Below are 26,049 nucleotides of genomic sequence, written 5' to 3' on the forward strand. Positions count from 1 at the left end.
GAATCGCATACTCAGAGCTACTTCCAGGGAGTGGGACGTGATTGAAGGAGGATGTGGGAGAGGGCGGAAGGATGATGGGACTCGGTGAGGTCAGCCAGCCTTGTCTTCATTCAGGGCCTAGGCGGCGACCTCAGTCCCTACTCCTCCGTGGAAGAGAAAGCTGCTGTTTCATGAGCTTAGCTTTAGCTGTTGTCTTTCTGAATGTCCCTCCTCACTGACCTCTGTCCAAGCCTGATTCCCGGTTCCCTTTAAGACCTTTGCTGTGAGGATAAGGCATGGAGTAATCTTGACCTTGAACCCTGTTTTCTTGGGAGGTTGGTAGGGGAGAGGGGACTCAGGGAGAGAGAGAATGGAGCCAGCTTCCTTCTGGCCTGGGGTTGGTCTCCTAGTGTCAACTCTCAGAGCGCCCGCTGTTGTCCTGGCGACCGCGGTTGGGGCTGTCCTGGGGAGCCAGTGAGGCGGGCAGAGGAGGCTGAGCGGGAGGAGTGTGCTGTCCCCTCTGCAGCAGCTGTGTCGTACTTGCCTCTCACCCGTTGCATGGTGGCCCTTGGCTGCATGCACCGTCATGTTACCAGGACCTGGTGCAGAAGGCAGACCCACTGTCCATGTGGCAGGAGCCACAGGAGGACCTCCTCCCTTTTCCAACATCAGCCTTGAAAGATACTTGCTGTATCTTTCATAAGTATGGCTAGTATTTTTAGTTTTTAGCCTTGAATGCCTCTTGGTCTGGTTTCGTTCGACTTGCCCAGAGTTTTTAAATTTTCTGATGCTTAAAAATTTGGACATTCTGTGTAAAGATTTGTATCTCTGACTGCTGGCTCCGAGGCAAGGACAGAAGCAGGTGTGTGCTTCCACTGTGACATTGTAACATTCCTGCCCTTCCGCTGGTCACAGGTGCGACCTCAGCACCCTTCTCAACACAGTGCTCCCCGGGCAGCCGCTGGCTGTCCCTTAGTGTGGGCACTCAAGCTGTACTGAGTTGCTGGTGTTCTGGAGCTGCGCTGTCTGCTATGGTAGCCACCAGCCATATGTGGCTATTTAAATTAATATCTAAAAACTAAACATCACGTCCTCTGTCGCACTAGCTGCTTTCCCTGAGCTCAGTACCTACATGTGGCCAGTCACTGGCATATGGACAGCACAGATTCTAGAACATTTCTGTGGCTGTGGAAGGTTCTGTTAATGCTGTCCTGGAGGGGGAGGGCCTCACCCTGGGCCATGTCTCCTAGTTGACAGCTCATTAACTTGCCAGACCACTAAGGAGCACCTGCTCTGTGCCCCGCACTTCACTCAGGGTGACGGCTCCAGATGCCACACACATGGCTTTCTGGTTTAAAGTGCTATCTCCTGAGATTCGGTCCCCTTGGCCCCACCGTGGCCTCATCTCAGCTGATGGCACAGGAGTCCAGGCAAGTGGTGAGAAGTCTCGTGTCCTCAGAGCCCCCGTGTCCAGTAGGGAGAGGGCTGCCTCTGGGTCTGTGTGATTTCCATGCCATTCAAGGTGACATGGCCTGGTGGTGACCTGTCAGTCTGGCCGGTACCGCTGAGATTGAATGGGGCTCTGCTTTCCTCTTGGAACCCGTCCACCTGGGAGACTCTGGGGACCTGGCCTGGAGGCTGGTCTTGCCCTGAAGGCCTTGGTTACGGGTGGCCGGTTCGCAGCCTTGCCTCCCTGAACTCCCGCAGCCTTTGGCTGAAGACAGCAAAGCGCTCCTGCTCCTGAGACCAGTCACTACCTGTGACTTCCCTACCCCACCCATCTGAGCTCTTGGGAGTACTATCCACCTGTGACCTTCCCAGCATTTAGCTCAAGGATTTGCACAGATGACCCATGACTGTTCTCTGAGTGACAGGTTATGCGCCCCCCTAGTCTACATGGCGACTGCCTGCCCTGTGACACAGGGCAGCGCTGGAGTTCCCAGGTTTCCCGTGTCGTGCCTGCTTGGGCTCTGGCTCTTCCTCTTCATCTCCTTCCCCGCTGCCTCCTCTGCCAGGGTGGGCACCGGGCAGGTTCCAGTGACCTCATGGCTTTCAAGTGGCCTTGAAGCTCCAAGAGTCTGGATCAGTCAGGACCAGAAGGGACATGTTTGTGGACAGCCATGAGTCTGCTCACGGCCTGTGATAGGCTGTAGTGACATTCACTTGTGTGTGTGTACATACAACACATATGTAGTACCGCACATCCTTAGACAGGCAGAACACACACACACACACACACACACACACACACACACACACAGAGCCACCTGGGCACTGCTGGTGTCCTCCGCTGCCCGTTACAAGGATATTGTAGAAACTTAGCTTCTGTTCAGCCAAGCTCATTTGTCCAAATCCCTGCTGGCCCGCTGGCTGTAATTAACTCCAGGATGTCTCATCAAAGTGTCAGCTGTGACAGCTCAAGCCCTGGGGCAGGCAGTGCTGGCCTCCTTCCTTGTTCCAGCCCCACGGCAGGGAAAAGGTGCAGCAGCCTAAGTTGTCCCTGAGAAGGGGGCTTGATCGCGTCCTTTCCAAAGCCTGGCAGAGGCCATGCTGACAGCATGTGAGGCCACAGACCAGGGCCACTGTGGCCACTTCTCCTGGGAGGCGGGACCCCATCTCCCTGCCCACAGCTGGTCCCCTACCCCGCCCCGGGTCTGCTCACTGCCTGGAAAAGGCCTCGGCTGCATCTCCTTAGAATCGGGGCAGTTTTTCCTCCACCCAGAGAACCCACAAGAGACTTTCAGGGCTTTTTCTTCTTACTTTTAGACCATGTTTGGTTCTTTTCCCAGGGCCTTGACACTGGTTACTGTGTGTTTTTAGGAGAAGGGTCAAAGCCCAGTGGGGCTGGGCAGAGGCTGTGAAGTGGCCTATCCTCCTTCCTTGCTGGGTGGAGCCAGGCTCTGCAGCCCCAGCCCCTGGGCCCCCAGAACCCCGCTGGACCATCCTCGGGCTGCCTCATCCTGTGCTGACCTCCCCTGGGCTCTCCCACCGTGTCGGGAGGGGTCACCACCTCTCGGGCAGCCCGGTTTTTATTGGAAACATTTTGACTTGTAGGAAGTTCCTCCTCTGGAAGCAGCAGTGTTTCCCAGCAGCTTTCGGTGGGGGGCAGGGCTTCCAGAGGAAGGCTCACCCCTTTTCCATACAGTCGCCCTCAGACCTGAGTTCTCTGCAATGCTTCTTCAGGCTGCTTCCCAGCCCCTCAGGTGCCCGGCCTCAGGCTCCTCGCTTCATGGCGGTCCCTGGTGAAGGCCCAGGTGATATTTCCTTGTGCGGGAGGACCCAGTGGGTCTGCTGCCTCCTTATTCAAGATTCTTAACTTTTGTTAAAGACCAAGGAGCCCATTCCTCTGTCCCTCCCCCTCCCACCTGCCTCTGTTTGTGACAATCTTTGATCGCCTCTCCCTCCACTTCCTCCACTTCTGGTCTGTTGGGGTGTGAGGATCAGCAGCTGATGTTTTTGCTCAGAGGAACCTGGTGAGCGCTGGACCTCTGCATCTGGTCGTCTTCATCCAGGTTTCTGGAGATGTGTGGTCATTTCCACGTTGGTGCAAATCCCACTGCTGTCCTGTCTGCTGGCTTCGAGTTTCAGGTTTCCTGCTGCTTTGTCATCCCAGGTCCTCAGCCAAGAGGCTGCCTCCTGCTCAGACCTGGCATTGAGAGTTCCGAGTGTCCAGCCGGGAGCTCAGGAGGCAGCATCTTCCTCCAGGTGTACCTGTTTGCCCCTCCCCTCACCCTGCATCAGCTAGGCCTTTCCTCCCCACTGCCTCTCCTTCACATCCTTCTCTTCCTGCCACCTGAGTGTCCTGGGGCTGTTCCAGCATCAGCCTGGTGGGGAGGGGGCGAGGCTCAGGGAGATGTGCTTTGTGAGTCTGCTTTGTGGAGCCAGGTAAAGCCCCAGCCCCTGCCTTGGGTCTCCCCAGCAGCACCCGCCCCCTCCTCCCTGCTGGGCTTCCCAGGGTGGGGAGGCATTCCAGCAGCTGCCTCCAGCTCAGCCTGCTCTCCCGGCGCCCAGAGGTGGCCTGGCTTGCCGCCTGGGCTACCACGCCAAGGCACCACACAGGTCTCCACTGGGTCCTCTTCGGCAAGGACTCATCTCAGGACTAGGTGACTGGTCTCCCAGCGCTACCCCGTGAGGGTTCCAGTGGGCTTCCCCAGAAGAGTCCTGATACGGGTTTCTAGAGCAGTATTGTTGGGTCCGTACTAGACAAGGGTTGGGCACTTCTTGTTCCTTCACATTCATAGCAGAACAGCGTCCGATGCAGGTGAGAGAGCTGGTGTGTGGAAAACCGCGTGTTCCAGTGGTCGAAGAGCCCTGGGTCCTCATTGTAGGTCTGGGTCTGCCACTAACTCCGAGGAAGCTGGGACAGGCCACTCCACTCCTCCAAGCCTCGGTTTGGTCACCTACAAAACAGAGGCGTGTTGCACATGTGTGAAAATACAGGGTTGATGAGAACGTTTTAGCAAAGATAGACAATTTTGATATTGTCAGTAGTGTTCATTTGGTGAGTTGCTGTGTTTCATGAGAAAGGCAGAACGAGGCAGTCAGGGAGACTGCTGCCACTTGGCTCCCTGTTTCGCTGTGGGGCTGGGGTCTCGTCCTTGCTTCATACCTGGCCGCTGGCCTCCTTTCCCAGGAGCTGCCAAGGGGGAGTCTGGAGCCAGCCCAGCGGCCTTGCAGGGACCTCCCCTTTCTAAGAAAGCTGGTTGTTACAGACAAGGGACGGTCAGGGTCACTGATGGAGGCAACAGGAAGTCTTGTGTTTATTTCCAGTTTAAAAAGTACCATATTCCCCCATGTATAAGATGCATCCTTTCCTGAAAAATTTTGAGGTCTAAAAACTGGGTGCGTCTTATACAGTGGTTGTAGATTTTTCACTTGCATTTCCTGCTTTTTCGCGCTTGTTTTTGCACTCATTGTTGAAAGCAGTGATTCGTCATCAGACACAGATGAGGACAAGCTAATGGATGGGAGTTCTGACAGTGATGAGGAGTTGTATGAATTTTATGATGAATAAAACTTGAGTTCAATAACTTTATGTTATACATTTTTTTTTTCAAATTTCAGGCCCCCAAATTAAGGTGCGTCTTATACATGGGAGTGTCTAATACATGGGGAAACATGGTATTTTTAAAAAGCAGTAGCAGTGGAACAACCGTAAGCATTTTGAAAAACATTTACAGTTTTCTCAGAATCGCATCCCCCCAGTTAAAGTGCCCTTTTCCCTTCTGCTCCCACCTCGTGCCTTTACTTAGGTGCACACTGGTCTTGAGTCACTTCACAGAATCCAGTTCTGTGTCCTGCTTTTCTCTGTTGTCGTTTTCTTGTGGCATAGTTTTTATCAAGATCGGTTTTCAGGGTGCAGTCTTCCATCCAAACGGTGTCACGATTTAATTCACCGTGTGCTAGGCACTTGGTCCACTCGCAGTTTTTCCTATTCGTGTAAGTGATGCTGCAGAGAAGTTCCTCTTGACGTGTATCTTTTTTTTCTGCTTTTGGACTATTTTTGTTGGGTAAATTCCCAAAAGAGTCATTAATGGGTCAGAGGCTTGGAACATTCTTGTGACTCCTGAAACACACAGCAACTGCTATTTTGGGAAGAGTGGGCTCTGCCTGTGTGCTGGGGAGGCCACGCCACGTGTCCCCATGCTGGCTCACCACACAGCGTGCCTGGACCCCAGCCGCCTCCTTCCTCCAAGAACACGTCTGAGATGTTGAGCCTTTGGCCTGGACCCTGAGAATGGGTGTCAGGGATCCTGCATGTGTGTGTGAGCACTCTTCTAGGAGAACCACAGCTGATATCACACATTCCTAAAAGGGGTCCAGGAGGGGTTTGGAACCTCTGAAATAGAAAGGCAGACAATGTCTGTACTGATAGAGGCACCAGCACACAGCGGAGCCGCGCCGGGGTGGCATGTGAGGGGGGACTGAGGGTGTGGATGCAGGTGGTAAGGAGGGGCCGGCCGACACTGGAGGGGCTGCGAGGAGAGCAAGGGAATCGGGGCCTGCTGCAGTCAGGAGGGCCTGGGTACTCTGGAGAAGTGTGGTGGCTAGAGACCACCTTGGAGTGCTGGCCACAGGCATGACAGCTCAGGGGAAGTTCAAAGGTTGTGAAGAAGGTGGATTGAGGGTCGTGGCCAGTTGGCTCAGCGGTAGAGCGTCGGCCTGATGTATGGCAGTCCCGGGATCGATTCCCCTGCTCAAGGCACACAGAAGCGACCATCTCCTTCTCTCCCCTCCTCCCCTCCTCCCGTCTTTCTGTCTCTCTCTCTCTCTTACTCTCTTCTCCTTCCACAGCCATGGCTTGAATGGTTCAAGCAAAAGTTGGCCCCAGGCACTGAGGATGGCTCCATGGCCTCTGCCTCGGGCACTAAAATAGCTTGGTTGCAGAGCAGCGGCCCAGACAGGCAGAGCATTGCCCCCTAGTGAGCTTGCAGGGAGGATCCTGTTGTCAGGCACATGGGGAGTCTAGTTTCTGCCTCCCCATCTTTACTTAATTAAAAAAAAAAAAAAAAGAAAACGGTGGATTGAGGAGGAGCAGAGTGTGGCTGACACAGAAATCCCAGGGTGGTGGTGACAGGGTCCTGGGCCAGGAGGGAAGTTGGCAGCGGAGCGCAGCCCGTCCTTCACTGCCGCGTGGCCACTCTCCTCCCTTTGGCTCTGCCTACTAAAATGTTCTTTGCTGTTGAGTTCCTTGGCAGTTACCTGTTTTGCTCTTTTTTCATCAGTCATTATTTGTTCGTTCTTCTATGTCCTCCTCCTGCTTGTTTAAAACCCATTTTATCAGGGCAATTTCAGGTGGACTCTGTCTGCTTAATGTTCTGAGGTGGCCTTGATTACAGCCACAGCTGCTATCTTGTTACGCTCTGGAAAAAAGTTATGGAAATACACATAATGCAAAAAGTGACAGTTCCCCACACCCTGGCCCCAGGGGCAAGTTCTCAGCCTCCTACTGCAGTGGCTCTGGAGGCCCCGTGTCGTGGGCTTCAGGGCTGTATGGAATGCTTTGCTGCTACCTTCCTCCTGCCCCAGCTGGCAGTCCTGGAGCCTGGGCCCTGCTAGGAGTCAGGCAGACTGCCCCTGAGGAGGCCTGGCTTGCTTTCAGGGAAGTTGGGACTATGGCTGGGGGCTGGAGCACCTCAGAGGACTGGATTGGGACCCTAAATTTCCACCCCAGCCCCTGTGCTCACTGCTGCCTCCCACTGCCCCCTTCCCTGGAAGAACACAGGTTATATCCTGCACCCCCCACTCACCCTGTGCTCCCCCTGGCAGGAGAACCTTATGCTCTCCATCCTGCCTAAGCACGTGGCCGACGAGATGCTAAAGGACATGAAGAAGGACGAGAGCCAGAAGGACCAGCAGCAGTTCAACACCATGTACATGTACCGCCACGAGAACGTCAGGTGCGCCAGCCTCGGGCTGGGCTCCAGGTGCAGGGTGGGTGGGACTCTGGGGCCAGCCAAGGCCCACAGATCTGAGGTCTTCCCCCGCCCCGGGACCAGGAGCCAGGGGAGCCCCGCTGCAGAGCAGCCTGGCTGAAGGAAAGCAGGGCTGAGATGTGCTTAGGCCGTGTGGTCCAGCCCTGTAGTTGTCCCAGCATCCCCCAGAGCTCGGAGGTTACGTCCGTGAGGCTGCCGGGCATTCAGGGCCAGCACTGAGGTCAGAGCCAGACTCCTGGCACCTTCATTCTGGGGCAGGAGGGAGGCAGTGTGGGAGGGACCATACAGGGAAGTCCACAAGGATAAGCTGTGCCCGCGCCCCAAAGTCACCCTCAGAGCAACAGGGTCTCAGCCTTGGGGCTTGAGCAAGGACCTGCTTCCCCTGTGGTCCTGGTGGCTGGGGGTTGGCAGTGGCATCAGGAGTGCGGCTGGCAGTGGCATCAGGTGTGCGGCTGGCAGTGGCATCAGGAGTGCGGCTGGCAGTGGCATCAGGTGTGCGGCTGCACCTCACTGCCGGTCCCCCCCCCCCTGCACAGCATCCTCTTCGCGGACATCGTGGGCTTCACCCAGCTGTCTTCCACCTGCAGCGCTCAGGAGCTTGTGAAGCTGCTCAACGAGCTCTTTGCCCGTTTCGACAAGCTGGCGGCTGTGAGTACGCCCGGGCGGCCTGGCGCCATGGGCCCCTGCCGCTGGTCTCTCCTGTGCCGAGGGGGAACCCATGGTCATGCCTATGCCCTGCCCTTTCAGAAATACCACCAGCTGCGGATTAAGATCCTGGGCGACTGTTACTACTGCATCTGTGGCCTGCCTGACTACCGGGAGGACCACGCCGTCTGCTCCATCCTCATGGGGCTTGCCATGGTGGAGGCCATCTCGTACGTGGGGCGCCCCTGCGAGAGAGGGGACGCCTGGACCCGTGGGAGAAGCAGGCTTCTGTGCAGATCTGTTGTGGTGGCCCAGACCCCCTTCAGACCTGTTCAGATGCAGAATGTGGGAGGTAGCGATGTCATGTGGGATGATTTGGCAGGTCCCCCTGTCCCCGGTTCCCACTCTGAGAAGGTGGGTTGTGACTTGTTTTCCTAACAGCTGAGGGGAACTGGGGGACGCTGCAGCCTCTGAGAGGGGCTTCTCTGCCTTAGTCTGCACTGCTCTTTTCTCCTGGAAGTTGCCGTGGTAGTGACAGTCACGTACCACCTCACATTGCTGGCTCCTCCCTGGGCAGTCCCCATCTCTTCTCAGGGTGTTTCTTCCCCACGTCCCTCCAAGGCACATTGCCTCAGGGATCACTGTGCCAGTCTCTCAGATTAGCAAGTCCTTGTACAGCAGAGAAGGGACTGCTGAGGTCACCAGGCGTATGGGGTGGCAGAGACAGGGTGGAACCCTGGCATCTGAGCCAGCCAGGCCCCTGCCTCACCTCCATGAGCCAGGAGGATGGGGAACTCCACCCCCCTTGCTCTTCCCCATTGCGGCTCTAATCAGGTGGGCTTGCAGACCCCAGCCCACTGTGGTCTCGCCTGTCCCCTCAACGCCTCTGGTGGGTGTCCCCTCCAGTGCTGCCTGGAAACAGGGGCCTTTCCCCAGGGGCAGTGGCCCAGGATTACAGATCACCTCCACCCCTCACCGTCGGGCAGAGTTCCGAATTTGTGTTGTGTCTTCCCAGAGGTCTCAGCCAGGGAGCTTACCCTCCACACGTGCAGCCCTCAAGGGAAAGGGGCCGGGGGCAGTCACCCTGCATGCTTAGCTCACAGACAGGCAGAAAGCTGGGCACCCTTGGCTCAGAGGGCAGAAGCCTGTGTGGGATCCCTCCACAGGGCGAGGGGCTGCCATCATGCTGCAGGCATGCTGGACCCTCCCCCTTTCTGTGTGTACCTGGCAGGTACGTGCGGGAGAAGACGAAGACTGGGGTGGACATGCGTGTGGGGGTGCACACGGGCACGGTGCTGGGGGGCGTCCTAGGCCAGAAGCGTTGGCAGTATGACGTGTGGTCGACTGATGTCACTGTGGCCAACAAGATGGAGGCTGGTGGCATCCCCGGGTGAGTGCGTGTTCCTCCCCAGTGGGCTGCTGTGAGGGCCCAGGGAGGGCACGTCCCACCTATCCTGCGGGCTGTGGAGTGGCATTCCTCCTTGGGCTGAGGTTGGCTGTGGCCTCACCTGCCTGGACCTCGGCAGCTGTCTGTCCGCTCATCCCCTGACCCGCTGGTGGGGCTGCCTGGGCTCTGACGTCAGCAGTCGCAGCTACCTTAGGCAGTATGCCCAGCCCCAAAGGGCGTTGTTACAGGTGACATTCTGGAGGCAGCAGTCACGGTCTAGCCGCATGTCTGAGCTCTGTCACCGAATCGGCCAGGCCAGGACCTGCCCCTGGGGTGGACAGACTGAGGACACGGTGAAACCTTACCCACTGGGCTTGGGGCGCTCCTCTCGGGGCTGCCGCAAGTCTCTTCCTCAGTGGTGACTCCCCAGAAGTGAGTCCATTGCCCCCTGAAAGCAGGTGTTGCAACCAAGGATCCTGAAAGGTGGGTAATAATCAAACCTTACGACTCTAGAATTCCGAGCAGACTTCTAAATTTCCTTTTCTCATTGGATACTCTGAGCAGCCTGTGAGGGCAAAATTTCATTCCTGTCATGGATTTAACACTGAGGCTGAGAGAGAGGGGCAGGTGCCACCCTGCCCCACAGGAGTCCCTGTCTCTGCTCTGTATGGTCCTGCGTCCCACACGCCCCGACACGCTGGCCCGAGCAGCAGCTGTGTCCCTGGGCCCACTGTCCCCAGCAGCCGTCCCCGCCGTCCCCGGGGTCCCCGCTGAGGGCCTCCGCTGTGGCGCAGGCGCGTGCACATCTCCCAGAGCACCATGGACTGCCTGAAGGGGGAGTTCGACGTGGAGCCTGGCGATGGGGGCAGCCGCTGCGATTACCTTGAGGAGAAGGGCATTGAAACCTACCTCATCATTGCGTCCAGGCCAGAGGTGAAGAAGACCGCCACCCAGAATGGCCTCAACGGCTCGGTGAGACCCCGGCCCCACCTCTGGGACCAGGGGGATGGAGAGGAGGGGATAGAAGGAGGCTGCAGAGGGGTCAGCAGGACTTGAAGGTGGTGGAATGTGAGACGTGAGGTGCAGGCTGGTGTGGCAGTGACGGAGTCCCAGGGAGCAGGTCACTAGAGGCCTCCTCTCAGAGGGCAGGCTGGTGTCTGGGGGGACGGTAGATGCCATTCGTGGCAAGTCAGAAGTAAGGGGACTGCTATGACCTGTCACTGGGAGTGTATAAGCAGTGCTCAGAGGAGCAGCCGGGTTGCTGTAAGGGCCCTTGCCTGGAGGAAGCAGTGGAAGCCACAGTGTGACATGGACGCCAGGGTAGAGAGCACAGGGCGGGTGTGGGTGGGACTGGTCGTGGAGCAGAGGAGGACCGTGTCTGCTCCTCACCTCGGCCGCCTTCCCGTGCCCGTCCGGCTCTTCACTCCCTTGCTGCCTTCGTTCACTCCAAGAGGAAGCCCGATGTCCCACATTTACGCTAGTGTCTTAGTCATCAGTGAGGTTGGGCACACTGAGTGTGGTTGGTAGCCGGATGATTATTTCCTGACGATTGCATGTTCATCTCCACCCTTCCAGGGCTCCCCGTCTTTGAGCTAGGAGAGCTTCGTTCTAGGAGCTCTGTTTTTGAGTGAAACAAGCCTGTTGTTACATGACATTCGTCAGATAGTTATCAGGTGTCCCTCCCCGCCAGCACTCTGGGGCATCGTCTCTGGGACCGTGGTTCCAGTGGCTTCACCCTGGGGCTGCGCATGTGCCTGGGGAAGGAGGTGGCCTGTCAAGGTCGTGAGCTCGTGTGATTAGCATCACAGTTGTTTAGGAAGTCCCACTCAAGATGAACTCGGAGGAGGCAATGTTCACAGATCCCCTAGCCTAGTTGCGGAGTCAGGGGTGACCACGCGGGAACTGTGTAGGGAGGGCCATGAGAGGAGTTAAGGCAGGGGTCGGGAACCTATGGCTCGCGAGCCAGATGTGGCTCTTTTGATGGCTGCATCTGGCTTGCAGACAAATCTTTAATAAAAAAAAATAGTAATGTTAAAAATGTAAAACATTCTCATGTGTTACAATTCATTCATTTCCTACCGCTCATGTTCATGGTTGCTTGTGGCTGGAGCCAATCACAGCTGTCCTCTGGGACAACACCAAAATTTTATTGGATAATGCGTAAAGTACACGGGTCGTAGGGCTCTCACGGGATTACATTTTAAAATATGTGGCGTTCATGGCTCTCAGCGAAAAAGGTTCCCGACCTCTGAGTTAAGGAAAGTGATGACAGTGGCCTCTCTGGAAGTCACCGATCTGCATGATTCCATTTTGCAGAACTCTCTCCCTGCGGGTCAGCTGAGTGAGGTGATGGGGAGGAGGGTGTGAGCAGACACCTCCCACCTCTGCCTACCTTCTCAGTCTCATCCAGTCTCATCTGAGCTGCCATCTCCGACAGCTCCCAGACTGAGCTCCTGGCCCCAGCCCGCTTCCCTGCACGCAGCCGCCAGCTGCTGGCAAACCTCCCGTGTGTATCACAGGCATCTCGGTGTCGGCCGGAGCAAAGCTGAGCCCCGACCCTCCCTCCACACGAGAACCGCTCTTCCTGTCTCCCTCCTGGTCCACTGCTCTGTCCCTTCAGCTGCTCTGTCTCTTCGGCTGCTCAGACTGAGAGCTCTGAAGACATCCTTGACCCTCCTCTTTACCATCCACAAGCGAGTCCTGTTGGCCCTTCTTTCAGGATAGAGCTCTGACCCCACACCTCACAGCCGCCAGCAGTCATCCCCATCTGCGCCACCATCATCGCATATAGGATCACTGCAGTAGTGTCCCAGCCAGTCACTCTGCTCTGTCCTTGCCCTCCATTTTCTTTCTCAACATAGCAGTCAGAGCAGTCCTGCTAAAATGTTAGGTGAAACCGTGTTACTCCCCTGCTCAACCCTCTGTTGGTCCTTGTGTTGCTCAGAGGAACAGCCAAAGTGCTACAGAGGTCAGGAAGACCTGCCGGGTCAGGCCCTCACCGCCTGGTCCCCCTCCCTCTCTGCAACACTGGTCTCCAGGCTGTTGCTCGGATACTGCAGGTGCGCGCCTGTTCCAGGGCCTTCCAGGGCCTTTGCACCAGCCTCTCTCTCTTCCTGTGACCCCCATCCTCAGAGAGCTGCACGATTTGTTCCTTCAGGTCTTTACTGAAATGTCATCTTCACGGTGACACCTCCACTGACCTGCTCTTTATATAGTCACACTCCCCAACAGTCCCTGTGTTCCCTTGCCGACTTCTTCTTTCTCCAGAGCACTTTCTCTCTCCTTACATACTGTGACAACTTTCCTTGTTCTTTAACTGCCTTTCCTCTGTGGAATGTGAGCTCTCAAAGTCAGGACATTTTGTCTGTATCCCCAGGAGTTAGATCAGTTCCTGTCACAGCAGGCACTCATTTAACGCTTCTTGAATGAATGAATGATTTTTCTCTGTGATAGTATTTAACTTGAATCATGGGGGATATTGGTTTATGGGATACAGTATGCCGACTTTAGGAAGGCATTTGACAGGGCTCTCCATAAAAAAAGACCTCTGAATCACTATGTCATTCAGTTACTGTTATAGAAATAGGATTGGGAATAGTAGGGCAAGTTTTAATAGTAGAAATTAATACTAGAAAATGATAGCATTTAAAAACTAATGTTCTAAAGGAGGAATTGAGTAGTGACATTTCTAAGTCTATAAGGCTTTTCACTCTAGTGAAGACGTTAGACTGCTGGTGGACGAACCACAGGACGGGTGGGCAGCGGGCGGTGCCTGGTGTCCCTGATGGCGGCTGCTTCCCACTGCAGGCCCTGCCCAATGGAGCACCAGCTTCCTCAAAGCCCATCTCCCCTGCCCTCATCGAGACCAAGGAGCCCAACGGGAGCCTTCACACCAGCGGGTCCACATCGGAGGAGCACGACACCCAGGTAGTGGGCACAGTCCAGGCCAGGGTGGAGGCTGGGATGGCAGGCAGGCAGGTATTGCTGAGGTGGTTCTGTGCTCAGAGTGGGAGAGCTGGCCCCTGGCCAGGCTCTGCTCCTTGTAGCAGTGTTACCCTGGCATGTCACCTGCCCCCAAGCCCCAGTCCTGGTCTCCTTGTCATTTCTGTGGGGTGGGGATGGGTGATAGTGGAAGTGGTGCTCATCTCGGAGCCTTGCCTGTCTCTGATGTCCCCGAGTCTGCAGACAGGAAGTCAGTGAGGACACCCATGGAAAATCTTCCGGGGTCCAAGACTGTTTTGGAAGTGAGACTTCAGGGCTGAGCTCACCTCTCTGGCTAGGTCCAGACTGCCCAGTCCCATGCCCAGATGCAGAATTTCTAAAGGAATTAACATGCTGTGTCCCCAAGGACGGGATCTGTTATGGGAGAACGTCCAAAATCGGGCCAGTACTAAGCTTCCTGAGTGGGCACTGACTGGGGCAGCTGCTGAGATGGGGGTTGCCTCGCCATGGCTGCTGGGAGCTGGTGGGCAGCATGCCCTATGTTCCTTTGAGGGGGCCGCTGAGCTGACCGGCACCTTGAGACCAGGTGCTGGAGAAAAGAGGAGAAAGGGCAGAAAGGGGACTTTTTCTTGAGCCCACAGTGTTCTGTTGCTGTTGCCTGCTGTGATTTTCTTGATGGAAAGTGGTCACACTAGATGTAATTCCCTCACAAGGACAGACTGTTAGCAGCCTGTGATTTCTCGTGTCCTCACAATTAGCCTGTGTCGCACTGCTCCAGGATGTGCCTCAGGGGCAGAGATCTTGGGTGCTGGGACAGACCATCCGCTTCATTTTACAGAAGAAAATTGAGGCTGGAAAACTGAATTGTGTGGGGTCGAACTGTCAACCAGTGGCCCCTGAGCTTGAGGGTAGGGTGTCCTGGTTCTGGCTCCCAGGAGCACACTGGGCCCTGCAGACAGCTCTGACGTGCCAGCATGTGCCCAGTCTCGATTCTTATTTGTAGTAATGGCCGCATAATGACTGGATTCGTTGTTTTGGAGTTGATGCTTTTTCTTTGTGACTGTGAATAAAAATGGCAGTGGGTACCCAACCCCACAAGGATGTCCCCTTCTGGCCCATTACTTCCTCTCCAAAACGAACCAGATGTGATCTCCTTCAAGAGCTCCATTAAGTCCTAGGCTTGGGGGTTACTTGTATCTCCGAGGATGCCGATTGATTTGTGTGGCTGTGACACCCCATCCTCGTAGCAGGTTGTGCCATGACTGCGCTGGCCAGCAGTGGTCTCAAATCTCAGGTCTCCAGCAGGAGCCAGTGACCACTCCCCTACAAGCCTGTTAGTGGGTGACCACTGCAGAGTTCCTGTTAGAGGCCACGGGGCCTGGTGTCCCAGGGAAACCAGAAAGGACCGTGGCTCTTGGTCCAGACCCAAGTGCCCTGGGGACACTCTCCTGGGAAGTGGTTTCTAGAGCCAAGGGGTTAGTCCCCAAGAGCGTGGCAACCCCACATCTTTCTCCAAGCCCCTCGCACCTGCCCCCCAACTCTGTCACACTGCCTTGTAGGCGGACAACCCCTCCTTCCCCAACCCTCGCCGGAGGCTGTGCCTGCAGGACCTGGCCGACCGGGTGGTGGACGCCTCCGAGGATGAGCACGAGCTCAATCAGCTTCTCAACGAGGCCCTGCTCGAGCGGGAGTCCGCCCAGGTGTAAGTGGTCCGCACCCGCTCTCATCAGGCCCTAGCTCGGCTTCGGGATGTTAGTCGTCTTAACGGTGGCCGAGGCAGATATGCCATTCCTGTGTCACGGGGCTTGTTTCTGCCGTAGCGTGAAGAAGAGAAACACCTTCCTGCTGTCGATGCGGTTCATGGACCCCGAGATGGAAACCCGCTACTCGGTGGAGAAGGAGAAGCAGAGCGGGGCCGCCTTCAGCTGCTCCTGCGTTGTCCTGCTCTGCACAGCCCTGGTCGAGATCCTCGTGGACCCCTGGTGAGGACACAGCGCTGCCGGAGCCCAGCGGCTGGAGGGCGGCAGGCCGTGAGCTTCCTAGGTCAGACGTGTGGGTGCTGGGGTGCCCCAGCTGGAGCCTGATGTCGGGTGCAGACCGTCTTTGTTCCTTGTTTCCCCCTGGAACAGTGCCAACTGACCTCAGGCCAGGGAATAATAGGACCCCATCCTTCTCTCTGCCCCTCGGGCTCTAGAATAGCACTAGCATCAAAATGGGGAACAGATCAGGGCTGAGGAGGCCGAGGGACAGGGATCCACAGGGTGGGAGACGTTGGCCAGCTGGGCCTGAGTGGCTCTGGGGTGCGGAGATGGGCTGGGGACTTCAGCTTCAGTCACAGAGGCCGCTCTGCTTCTTTCCTGGTTCATCTTCGTGAAGACAGATTGTAGACGCAGGGCACAGACTGAAGGCTCTAACAGCACAGGTCCTCAGGGCAGGGTGGGGCTCTGGACAGCTGGTCTCCTGTCCCTGCCCGCTGGTCAGCAGTGCCCCTGCATCTAGGAGGAGCCGCTGTGGAGCTGCTCTAGCACTGAGTCTGGGGGACTCTGAAGAGCCTTGGACTCAGTCACAAGGTCCTAGGTTCTGAACACACTTCACTGTTATATGGCCATACATGGGTCACTGAAGGTTCCTGGAGCGTCAGTTGACTCATCTGTAGAGCCAAAGCTGCTGCTGCAGCTGCTAACCTGAGGACACCTGTACCAGCCCTAGAGAACTCTCAGGGTGAAGGTCAAATTCACTCATTCACTTCATAAGTATCGTATTTCCCCGTGTGTATGACAACTCTGTGTATAAGACACACCTTAATTTTGGGGCCTGAAATTTGAAAAAAAGGTACTACATAAAGTTATTGAACTCAAGTTTTATTCATCATAAAATTCATACAACTTCTCATCACTGTCAAAACTCCCATCCATTAGCTTGTCCTCATCTGTGTCTGATGACGGATCACTGTCTTCAATGAGTGTAAAAAAAAGTGCAAAAAAGCGGAAAGTGCAAGTAAAAAAATCTGCAACTACTGTATAAGCAGCACCCAGTTTTTAGACTCCAAATTTTTTGAAAATAGTGTGTCTTATACATGGGGAAATACGGTACTTCCTGTCTAGTTTGTGCCTGGGGCTAAGGTTTCGGGATGTAGCAGTAAACATAAAAACTCCTGCCCCAGTGGAACTTAGGTTCTGGAAGGGGAAGATAAATAAGCAGTCAGAGGGCCCCTGCAGACAGGGATAAAAGTCAATGAGGAAGGCACTGGGGCTGCCCACCAGAGCTGGGTTTGGGGTGTTTGCACCTTTATAGGATACTCAGAGCAGGCCTCACTGACAGAGTATTTCAGGGAAGAGCTAATGGAGGGGGTAAGAGGTGACTGAGAATCAGGCACTGAATTAGCAACACAGAGGTTTGCAGGGCTCTTGGCAAGAACACTACGGAGAGTGGAACCACAGGGGAGTGGGTGTGAGGAAGGGATTTGGCGACAGTGTGTCGGAGTTCATAAGAGAAAGTGGATGTGGAAGGGCCCTGTCCACTATAAAACCTGAGCAGCTCTGGGCAGGGAAGGAGCTGTTCTTCCTCCCTCCTACCACAGCTACATGGTGGCACGCACATTTCTGAGAACCCCTTCCAGTGTGTCTACTGAGCTCTGCCCGGGGCGTCTGCGAGCCTGCCCTCCTCTGGGCAATGTCCCGGCCAGCAGTTACAGCTGGGGAGGGTGCAGGTCCCTAGGCCCTGCGCCCAGCTGGCAGGCCCCTGGCATCACACAGAACTTTTCAGGTACAGGCTTGTGCCTTACCTCCAGGGCCTGCCTTCTGTCCCCTGTCCCTTTTCTTTCCTGGCCCCTCACCCATCTCACCGCTCCGTCTGGTCCCCTCTCTCATTGCCTTCTCCCTGTTACAGGCTAATGACAAACTACGTGACTTTTGTGGTGGGGGAGCTTCTGTTGCTGGTCCTGACGATCTGCTCGCTGGCCGCCATCTTCCCCCGGGTAAGCAGCACCCTCGTTTTGGCTCAGTGGCCCTCCAGAGTGCGTCACTCCCGGAATCGCGGGTGCTGGTGGAATTGTGCGTCCTCTCGGATCCTTACAGAGAGATGACAGGTCTTCGGTTAGGACAGTTCAAGATCACCCATTCAGGTATTCCGCATTGGTCACTCATAGACACTTAGGCCGGCTCCTGGGGGCTCGGACACTGGAGTATGTGTGGGTAAGCTGGGGTCCAGAGAGATGGACCGTGTGTGGGGGCATCTGCAACTCGGACAAAAGGATTGAGACTTACAATACTTCTGTAAGCACTGGGATGCCGTGCAGTTTTTGATCAGAATGATTAGGCAGAAGTAGTATTTTAGGAAAATTAATCCGGCTGGTGGCACGCCAGGTAATGGAGGATTGAGGTACACTGACTTGGGAAAGGCAGGGATAGCCAGGCAAAGATGGCTGGCCCTCAAAATTCTTCCATCTTGGCCTTGCCACTTGGAGATGAGGAGTGGGCTACTGCTGGCTGGTGCTGCCCACCGCCTCCTGGGCTGGACCCTGTGTCTCCTGTGGAAAGAGTTCTGCTATCCAGAAGCTGTGCTGTTTCATAAATACGTCACGCGGAGTGATGCACGGCACCAGGATTTCCGTGCTCCCTTCTCCGCTCTGCCGAGTTCTGGTTGACTCGCCTGTAAAGCGCTACTAACTGGGCTCCTGGGAAGTGTGGGAGCGCCCAGAGTTGTTAGCAGTCATGTTTACAGAAGAAAAGGCTCATGTCCCTTGAAACTCCATTCCTTCTAGGCCTTTCCTAAGAAGCTTGTGGCCTTCTCAACGTGGATTGACCAGACACGCTGGGCCAGGAACACCTGGGCCATGTTAGCCATCTTCATTCTGGTTATGGCAAATGTCGTGGACATGGTGAGTTCCTGCTGTCCTTGCTGAAGGGGCACTGTCACTCTTAGTGGAAAAAGACCTCCATATTGGGTGGCATGGGCAGCTTGTCAGACCATTCCTTCACCATGAGACGCAGGTTTGGAGTGGTATTAGGTTCCTAAACAGATCACCTGGCCAAACCAAGGGGTCTTCTCCTCAGGAAACCTCTGGGACGGACTTCTTTCCCCAGCTCCTTGCTCCCCCAGAGTTCAGAACCATTAGGTGCTTTACATACGACTCAATTTTTATTTAAATTTTTTTTCAAACTCAGTTTATAGTTATCTTTAATCTTTATAACAATCGCAAGAGGCCAGTATTATTAGCTCTAGTTTCATATGAAGAACCTACTGTTCAGAGAGGTTAAGTCACTTGTTTTAAGTCACACAGTCAATAAGTGACAGGAACTGAAGCAGGTCTAAATCCCACTCGTGTTTTCTGTCTCCATATCTCACTGCTCAAGGGGTAGAATACTTGAAATGGTCTGCACATTTTAAGTATTTCCTACAGTGTGGCTTGTGTCAGGTCTCCGTCAGGAGCAAGGGAGGTAAACCTCTTCCCCTAAAGCAGGGGTTGGGAACCTATGGCTCGTGAGCCAGTTGTGGCTCTTTTGATGGCTGCATCTGGCTCGCAGACAAATCTTTAACAAAAAAGTTAAAAATATAAAACATTCTCATGTATTACAATCCATTCATTTCCTACCACTCATGTTCATGGTTGCGGGTGGCTGGAGCCCATCACAGCTGTCTTCCAGGACAACAAATTTTTATTGGATAATGCGTAGTCCACGGGTTGTTGTATGGCTCTCGTGGAATTATATATTAAAATATGTGGCATTCATGGCGCTCTCAGCCAAAAATGTTCCCAACCCCTGCCCTAAAGGAACAGTCCCATTGGCCTTCGTCTGTGTGAACATGGCCAGACCTTCCCAGAGCTGGGTCACTGGGAAGCAGCTGCATGGAGCACAGATGGCTAGAAGTCGACCAAATCCTCTTCTCCACTGTCCTTAATATGTGGAGAAGCTGCAGGTCTCATGAGGGAGTGGTGTGCTTCCTTGGGCTGAGGGGGAGCAGTTGGAAGCTGAGATCTGTTGCTTCAGAGCCACCGATTTTAGAGTATGGGGTGCTGGGACCTGTTGTTAATACTCTAGTCAGTTGTCACAGCTCCTGCCAATTTTGGTAGTAGTATAGATACTTAAAAATAAAGTCCTTTTTTTTCAAATATAACCACACTTGCTTTTTCTTTAACAATTTAAGCACAGGATAAAACCCAGCATGGAGACTTTTTGTGGCAGCGGTAGGTGACACATTTCTAGGGTCAGTTGATCAAAACTCGAACGGGAATGGAGTTAGGAGCTCCAGAACCTGACATGCTTCTGGGTTGCATGGTGCCCGCAGTGCAGGGAAGCAGAGCCCTGCGCCCTTTGCATGTTAGAGCACAGCCGAAGGCTGGTGCTCGGATCCGGGACCACTGTTTACCAAGGTCATGGGCACTGTGCAGGATCCCTGGAGATCCTGGTGCTGGTGGAGGGCGAAGAGCCAGGGCGGTATGAAAACTTCCCACATGCTAGAATCCCGTGCTGAGAACTTCCCCAGAGCCAGCCAAGCCGCAGTGAGAGACAGTTACGAAAAGCAGGTTTGATTGTTTATGGATGCACTTTCTCCTGACCACACCTGCCTCTCAGTGGGAGCAGGCGTGGCCAGTTGGCCCGCCCCGTGGCTCCTCTCTAAAGTGCAGTGTGCACAAGAGCATGTTGGATTTGAAGCCTGAAGACTGGACTCCTAACTGGCTTTACCACATACTAATGGGTGCATTGGGCCAGTCCAGCCTCTCTGAGTTTTCTCCACAGGATGGCGACACTAAAAACACTCAGGGAATTTTTGTGAGCATCGAAAGGGATGATGGTCAAGCTCAGAGTAGGAATTACATTTGTATCACTGTTCCTTGGTACATTTCCCATCCTTCTCGGTGTTCCTGGGGGAGCCACCAGAGGTGGCAGCTGAGTGCACACTGCCGTGACAGCCTTCTGACCAGTGTCTGCTGTGCCCTTGACCCTGTGTTCTCCCCACGGTCCTGGCCTCCAGCTGAGCTGCCTCCAGTACTACATGGGACCCAGTAACGGTACTGCAGGGTTGAAGACGGAGGACGGCTGCGTGGGGAACCCCAAGTATTACAGCTACATGGCCGTGCTGTCCCTCATCGCCACCATCATGCTGGTGCAGGTCAGCCACATGGTGAAGCTCACACTCATGCTGCTCATCACGGGCACAGTGGCTGTCATCAACATCTATGTCTGGTGCCCCATCTTTGACGAATATGACCGCAGACGTCTCCAGGGACATAAGTAAGATGGAACTTGTTTGGGAATCGACTTTCTCCTTTCCACCCACCAAGTCCCCATTTCAAAGCCATGGATCTGCCTGGGGGTGTGGGAATCAGGGTTCATGGCTGCTCACAGGTGTGCTGACTGGCTGTGAACTGGGATAGTGTGTCCCATTCTTGAGGAGTGGAAGCTCTGGGTTGCCTGTGTTCGGCTGGGTCCCAGCCTCCTGTATCCACATGGGGCCTGAGTGTGCTATGTGTCCCACAGCTTTCCTGTGGTCGCCTTAGAGAAGATGCAGATACTCTCCACCCCTGGGCTCAATGGCACCGACAGGTAAGGTCACCGTTTCCCCTGCTGGTCTGCATGTCACATTCGGTCCCTTTCCTCTGGAGATGGAATACGACAGGCCAGAGCTCCAGTACCTCACCCTTCCAAAGGCATGTGACAGGGATGTTCAGTAGAGAAGTTAGCGTTTATTTCTGCGGAAGGGCTGGAGCAGAGGTAGAGTGATTTTGGTGTGGACCTGCTCACCCCGAGTCAGTCAAGCTTGGAGAGCAGCAGAGTATGGTTAGAGAGGGGAGAAGAGGCTAGGAGGAGGAAGGGAAGGGGAGATGTCAGATGGGCGGTGCTGCATTTAGCTGGCAGGCAGGACACCGCAGAACAAAGAGAACAGAACCCAGAACAGAAGACCTGAGTTCTCAATCAGCTGCAGTAATTCTGTGGGGCTGCAGGCAGCCCCGTTTTCCTGAGTCGGTTCCATCTCTGAAGAGGATGTGGGCCTAGTGCTATAAGGCCCTGTCTAGCTCTGAAGTTTTGGAGTTCTATGATTCAGTGACTTGACTAGAATCAAGTAAGTTTTAATAACAAAAGGTTAATTAACAGAAAATGGGTAAAAGACTTGAATAGGCTTTCACAAAAGAAACCTCAATCTAAATGGCCACTAACAAATGAAAGGCGTTTAAGTAATCAGGAAATCCAAGTTAAGACCACAAGACAAGACTGCTGCACATCTACCAGTTTGGCAAGAATTGTGTGAGTTTGGTAATATCAGTACAATGGTAACTCATATACACCCCTAATCTGAGCATATATGGGTACAACCACTTTAGAAAACCATTTGGAATTACTTAAAATAGACCCATGATCCAGCAATTCCACTGCTAACCCACACACCTCAGAAAAATCCATGTGTGTGTGTATATGTCTCAGATGTGTGTACAATTCATAATAGCCACACATAACGTACAAACATCCAGAACAAAACAATCCAAGTTACATAAACAGTGACTGGGTATATAAATTGTGGTATATTCATGCAATCCTATACCGTAATGAAAATACGCTCCACGCAAAAATCGTTATGAAAAAGCATGGCAAACTGCCCTAATCCCGTCACTGATGGTAGTGTCATTTCTCCAAATTCCTACATGGCTGCAGCTACTTCTGGGATCAGTCAGGGGTACAGTGTTTATTAAACATGGGAGCAGCCCTGATGTGGACTCCAAGCACAGTGAGGTTGGTTGGCTTTCAGGAGCCCAGTGAGAATCTGGACTTGATGTGAAGGCACTTAGGAGCTGGGCGAAGTCTCTGGGCCTAGGGGACAGGACAGAGCACGCCCAGTTGGAATCACACACCCGTCACGCGGGCAGCGCAGTGCGCTCTCAGCCAAGTGTCTCTATCCTGCAGGCTGCGCCTGGTGCCCTCGAAGTACTCGATGACAGCGATGATCTTCATTATGGTGCTGAGCTTCTACTACTTCTCCCGCCACGTGAGTGCCTGCACGCCTCTTCTCTCCTCTCTCCACCTGTCAGGGCCTCCTAAGGAGCAGGCCCAGGGTCTGAGAACCCGAGCTCCTGAGGAAGGCTGGTCTCCTTTACCCAAAAGGACACGTGATCCTGTCAGGCCACCACCTTCTCCACTTTCCACACTGACCATGGAGCAAGAAGAGAAAGGGAAAGAGGCTGATGAGGTTTTTGGTTAAAAGGAAGAAAAGACTAGGCAGGGAGGGCAGGGAAGTGCCCATGCAAAAACTCCCAGTTCCATGTTAGCTCAGGGGACACCCAGTGGTTTGCCAGGGAAAGGACAGCCTTTGTAAGACACTGCTTGGCCAGATGGGCCCTGCGGCAAAGAGATGGGTCAGCTCCCTGGGCTAGGAGCTCCCCAGCGCCACCACCATCCAGAAGTCAACCTGTAGCTATAGTTTGGTCTCAGGAGGCTCCACATGTCCAGAGGCCCCTCTGCTTTTTACCGTAACCATAGAATGGGACCCCACAGGCTGTGGGCGGACTGTCTGATTAGGGGGTGAGCCTTCTGGGTCATCTTGCTCTTGCCACGCAGCCACCTTCATCTCAGTTCTTCCACGTGGAAGCCCTCCATTCAGGTTCCCATTTTTCATCTGCCATCGAACAGCCGGCTTAGAGCGTGCACCCTGCTGTGTCTGTAGGTGGAGAAACTGGCTCGGACCCTGTTTTTGTGGAAGATCGAGGTGCATGACCAGAAGGAACGTGTCTACGAGATGCGACGCTGGAATGAGGCCTTGGTCACCAACATGTTGCCTGAGCACGTGGCACGGCATTTCCTGGGCTCCAAGAAGAGAGATGAGGTCAGGGGTGACCTCATACTGTGGCCTGAAGCCATGAGGCTGTGTCTGCATCTGGCTTTCTGCCAGGGAGCAGCTCTTACCCCAGGTCTTCTCATGACATGTGGGGCCTGCTACAGTCTTGTTTCTGGGGACACATCTCGGGGAAGCCCCAGTTGTGAAGACAAAGCCTTGGCTGGAGGCTTTGTCAGCTGATCTGAAAGAGAACGCTGCTTGTGTCTCACCTCCCAATGCCACTTGCTCCTTCCCGAAAACTAGGGCTCTTTCAGGACTAGAGAAACTGTTTAGTCAGAGGGGTGATGAGAGCAGTTTTCTAATTCAAAGTTGGGATAATCTGGGAGCTGTGTGCTCACAAAGCTGAGTGTACCTGTTGTGAGTGTGGAAGATCCGTTCCTTTCTGTGGCACAGTTTTACCCGTTTCTCTGAATACTTTTGGCCCTCCCTCTTTAGGAACTGTATAGCCAGTCTTACGACGAGATTGGAGTCATGTTTGCCTCCCTGCCCAACTTCGCTGACTTCTATACAGAGGAGAGCATCAACAATGGCGGCATTGAGTGTCTGCGCTTCCTCAATGAGATCATCTCAGATTTTGACTCTGTGAGTGCCTGTCCTGCCCCCTCCTCCTGCCACAAAGCCAGCTCGTCCAGATTGTACCTCAGGACAGGCTGCAGAAGTCAGAGAGAAGCTGGGGCACACTAGCTGGCTACCTTGTCCCATCCATGCCCCTCCCTGTAACGGCGGCACTTCTGCAGCCCTGTGGGAGACGGGCTGGGAAATCACCTACCAGGCTGTAGGGTCAAGACTGGCTGAGACCCTGAGGCCCCTTAGGTTCCCCTGCCGTCAAATTCAGATGCGTTAAGCTTATCAGGTAACTTTTACATACATGGTCGACCATCCAGGAGACTGGCAGTTTTATCCCAAAGTTAGGTTGTAGAAACTGAAGCTCAGATAATCAGGGAGTTTGCCCATGATCACATGGCAGGCAGGTGGCAGAATAAGGCTTTCCCAGGAAAGCATCTTTGTTCTGTGGGATCCTTGTAAACAGGCAAATCTGTCATGTAGGTGGCTCATTCACTGCAGTTGTCTGATGACAGTTTACTCTTCCTCAACACTGACCTTAGCTTCTCGACAACCCCAAGTTCCGGGTCATCACCAAGATAAAAACCATTGGCAGTACCTACATGGCAGCTTCAGGAGTCACCCCAGATGTCAACACTAATGGCTTTACCAGCTCCAACAAGGTACCCACCACCTCAGTGGCTAGAGAGGAGATGAGGCTCTTCCTCCTGAGGCAAAGGAGAGGCAGCCCACGCCTAACACGTGGGAAACCAGATGGGAGAGAGTAGCTGACCCTGAGCACTGCTCTACAAGGGCCCTGTGCACTAGCGTGGATGCACACCACTAGGACTGAGCAACTTATGTTCAAGTCAGGCTTACTGAGAAAGGGGAATGAGCAGAGAGAACAGAACGCACACAGCAGCCCACTTTTGTCCCATGGCTAGGGCAGGCATGAGAAGCTGTGTGTAACTGTGGCCATGCCCTTCTATTTTCATAAGGACTGAGCAGCATGAACCATCTACACAAGTACAGCAAAGTGAAATGGAGAGATTGGGGAGGTGGTTTTATTAGAAAAGGGGCTTCTGCAGAGCCCGCTGGCTGACATCAGCCTATTTTGTTACATCAGACCAGTGGGGCCAGCTACATATAGCTACGAAAAGGGGAGGAAATGAGCTGTGGGGGCCAGCCTCAAGGGCTCTTAAAACATTATCACCCTATTTTACCTTACACCACCATCTCCATTTTTGTGGGCGAAGTTAAAGAAACATAACCCTCAAGCACCTATCATCTAATTGAGGAATCAAAACAAGGACAACTATCCCAAGTTTGAAGACCAGGGTCAGACAAGGTGGTAAGACGTGACTTCTGAGCAGATACTTGGCAGACAGGAGGTGAATGACTGGGTAGGATCTGCCTCACTCACGACTACTGCTAAGTCTCTTACAATGACAAGTGGTGCTAAAGGCGGCACTGAGTCCTTTGTGGAAGCAGGTGGAGGGGCCTACAGCCAGCAGGCAGAGAGACTGAGCTCAGTATGTGGAGGGAGGGAAGTGAGCAGGCCGCTGTGGCCATGGCCTGGCTGGTGCCTGGCTCTCATGCTGCTCTTATGCAGGAGAGGTCGGACATGGAGCGCTGGCAGCACCTGGCTGACCTGGCCGACTTCGCACTGGCCATGAAGGACACACTCACAAACATCAACAATCAGTCCTTCAACAACTTCATGCTGCGCATCGGTAAGCCTCCGGGCTCCCAAAGGGACTAGGAGTGTGCTAGAAACGACCCTTTCGCACCAACTCAGCCAGCACATTGGGGGTAGCAGACAATATTCCAAGCACACGGTGAAAGAGTGTTTTATATTTGGGGGGTCAGGTGGTGAATTCTGTAAGAGAGGAGTTGGTAGCTTCTGAGAGGTTTGGTGTGTGGCTGTGCTGAACTTGGCGCCTCTACCCTAGGCATGAACAAAGGAGGGGTCCTGGCTGGGGTCATTGGAGCCCGGAAACCACACTATGACATCTGGGGCAATACCGTCAACGTAGCCAGCAGGATGGAGTCCACAGGGGTCATGGGCAACATTCAGGTCTGTCTAGCAGCTGAGCTGAACCTGTGCTCAGATGCAGGGAGCCGGGACAAAATGGGAGGAGCATGTTCTGCCGGGCATGGGCTCCTTGTCATTGGCCCAGAGCACTAAGGCGGCAGTGCCGAGAGTGGGCAGGAGTGGGCAGCACGCCTCCACGGCTAGCGGCAGCAGGAGAGAGTACTTAAGCTCCCTGTGCCAAACTTCGGTATGAG

The 26,049-nt window shown here is 54.3% G+C and overlaps 1 protein-coding gene across 2 annotated transcripts in view; it reads left to right on the top strand.

Moving 5' to 3' along the window:
• ADCY3 (adenylate cyclase 3) overlaps positions 1 to 26,049 on the top strand; it is a 61,101-nt gene that overhangs the window by 34,529 nt on the left and 523 nt on the right. The window contains exons 4-21 of one of the 2 annotated variants that reach the window (XM_066386332.1): positions 7,249 to 7,379; positions 7,952 to 8,063; positions 8,163 to 8,290; positions 9,292 to 9,450; positions 10,374 to 10,419; positions 13,255 to 13,374; positions 14,949 to 15,091; positions 15,210 to 15,371; positions 17,278 to 17,365; positions 18,152 to 18,268; positions 20,365 to 20,624; positions 20,871 to 20,936; positions 22,290 to 22,371; positions 23,047 to 23,205; positions 23,653 to 23,799; positions 24,324 to 24,443; positions 25,373 to 25,493; positions 25,713 to 25,837. In XM_066386332.1, the coding sequence (XP_066242429.1) occupies positions 7,249 to 7,379; positions 7,952 to 8,063; positions 8,163 to 8,290; positions 9,292 to 9,450; positions 10,374 to 10,419; positions 13,255 to 13,374; positions 14,949 to 15,091; positions 15,210 to 15,371; positions 17,278 to 17,365; positions 18,152 to 18,268; positions 20,365 to 20,624; positions 20,871 to 20,936; positions 22,290 to 22,371; positions 23,047 to 23,205; positions 23,653 to 23,799; positions 24,324 to 24,443; positions 25,373 to 25,493; positions 25,713 to 25,837 (2,286 nt within the window). Of the gene's footprint in view, positions 1 to 7,248; positions 7,380 to 7,951; positions 8,064 to 8,162; positions 8,291 to 9,291; positions 9,451 to 10,241; positions 10,420 to 13,254; positions 13,375 to 14,948; positions 15,092 to 15,209; positions 15,372 to 17,277; positions 17,366 to 18,151; positions 18,269 to 20,364; positions 20,625 to 20,870; positions 20,937 to 22,289; positions 22,372 to 23,046; positions 23,206 to 23,652; positions 23,800 to 24,323; positions 24,444 to 25,372; positions 25,494 to 25,712; positions 25,838 to 26,049 lie in introns of both variants that reach the window. The other variant, XM_066386331.1, reaches the window with a different exon arrangement.

The sequence above is a fragment of the Saccopteryx leptura genome, chromosome 5 (assembly GCF_036850995.1).
Source record: "Saccopteryx leptura isolate mSacLep1 chromosome 5, mSacLep1_pri_phased_curated, whole genome shotgun sequence".
In the NCBI taxonomy this organism is placed as follows: Eukaryota; Metazoa; Chordata; class Mammalia; order Chiroptera; family Emballonuridae; genus Saccopteryx; species Saccopteryx leptura.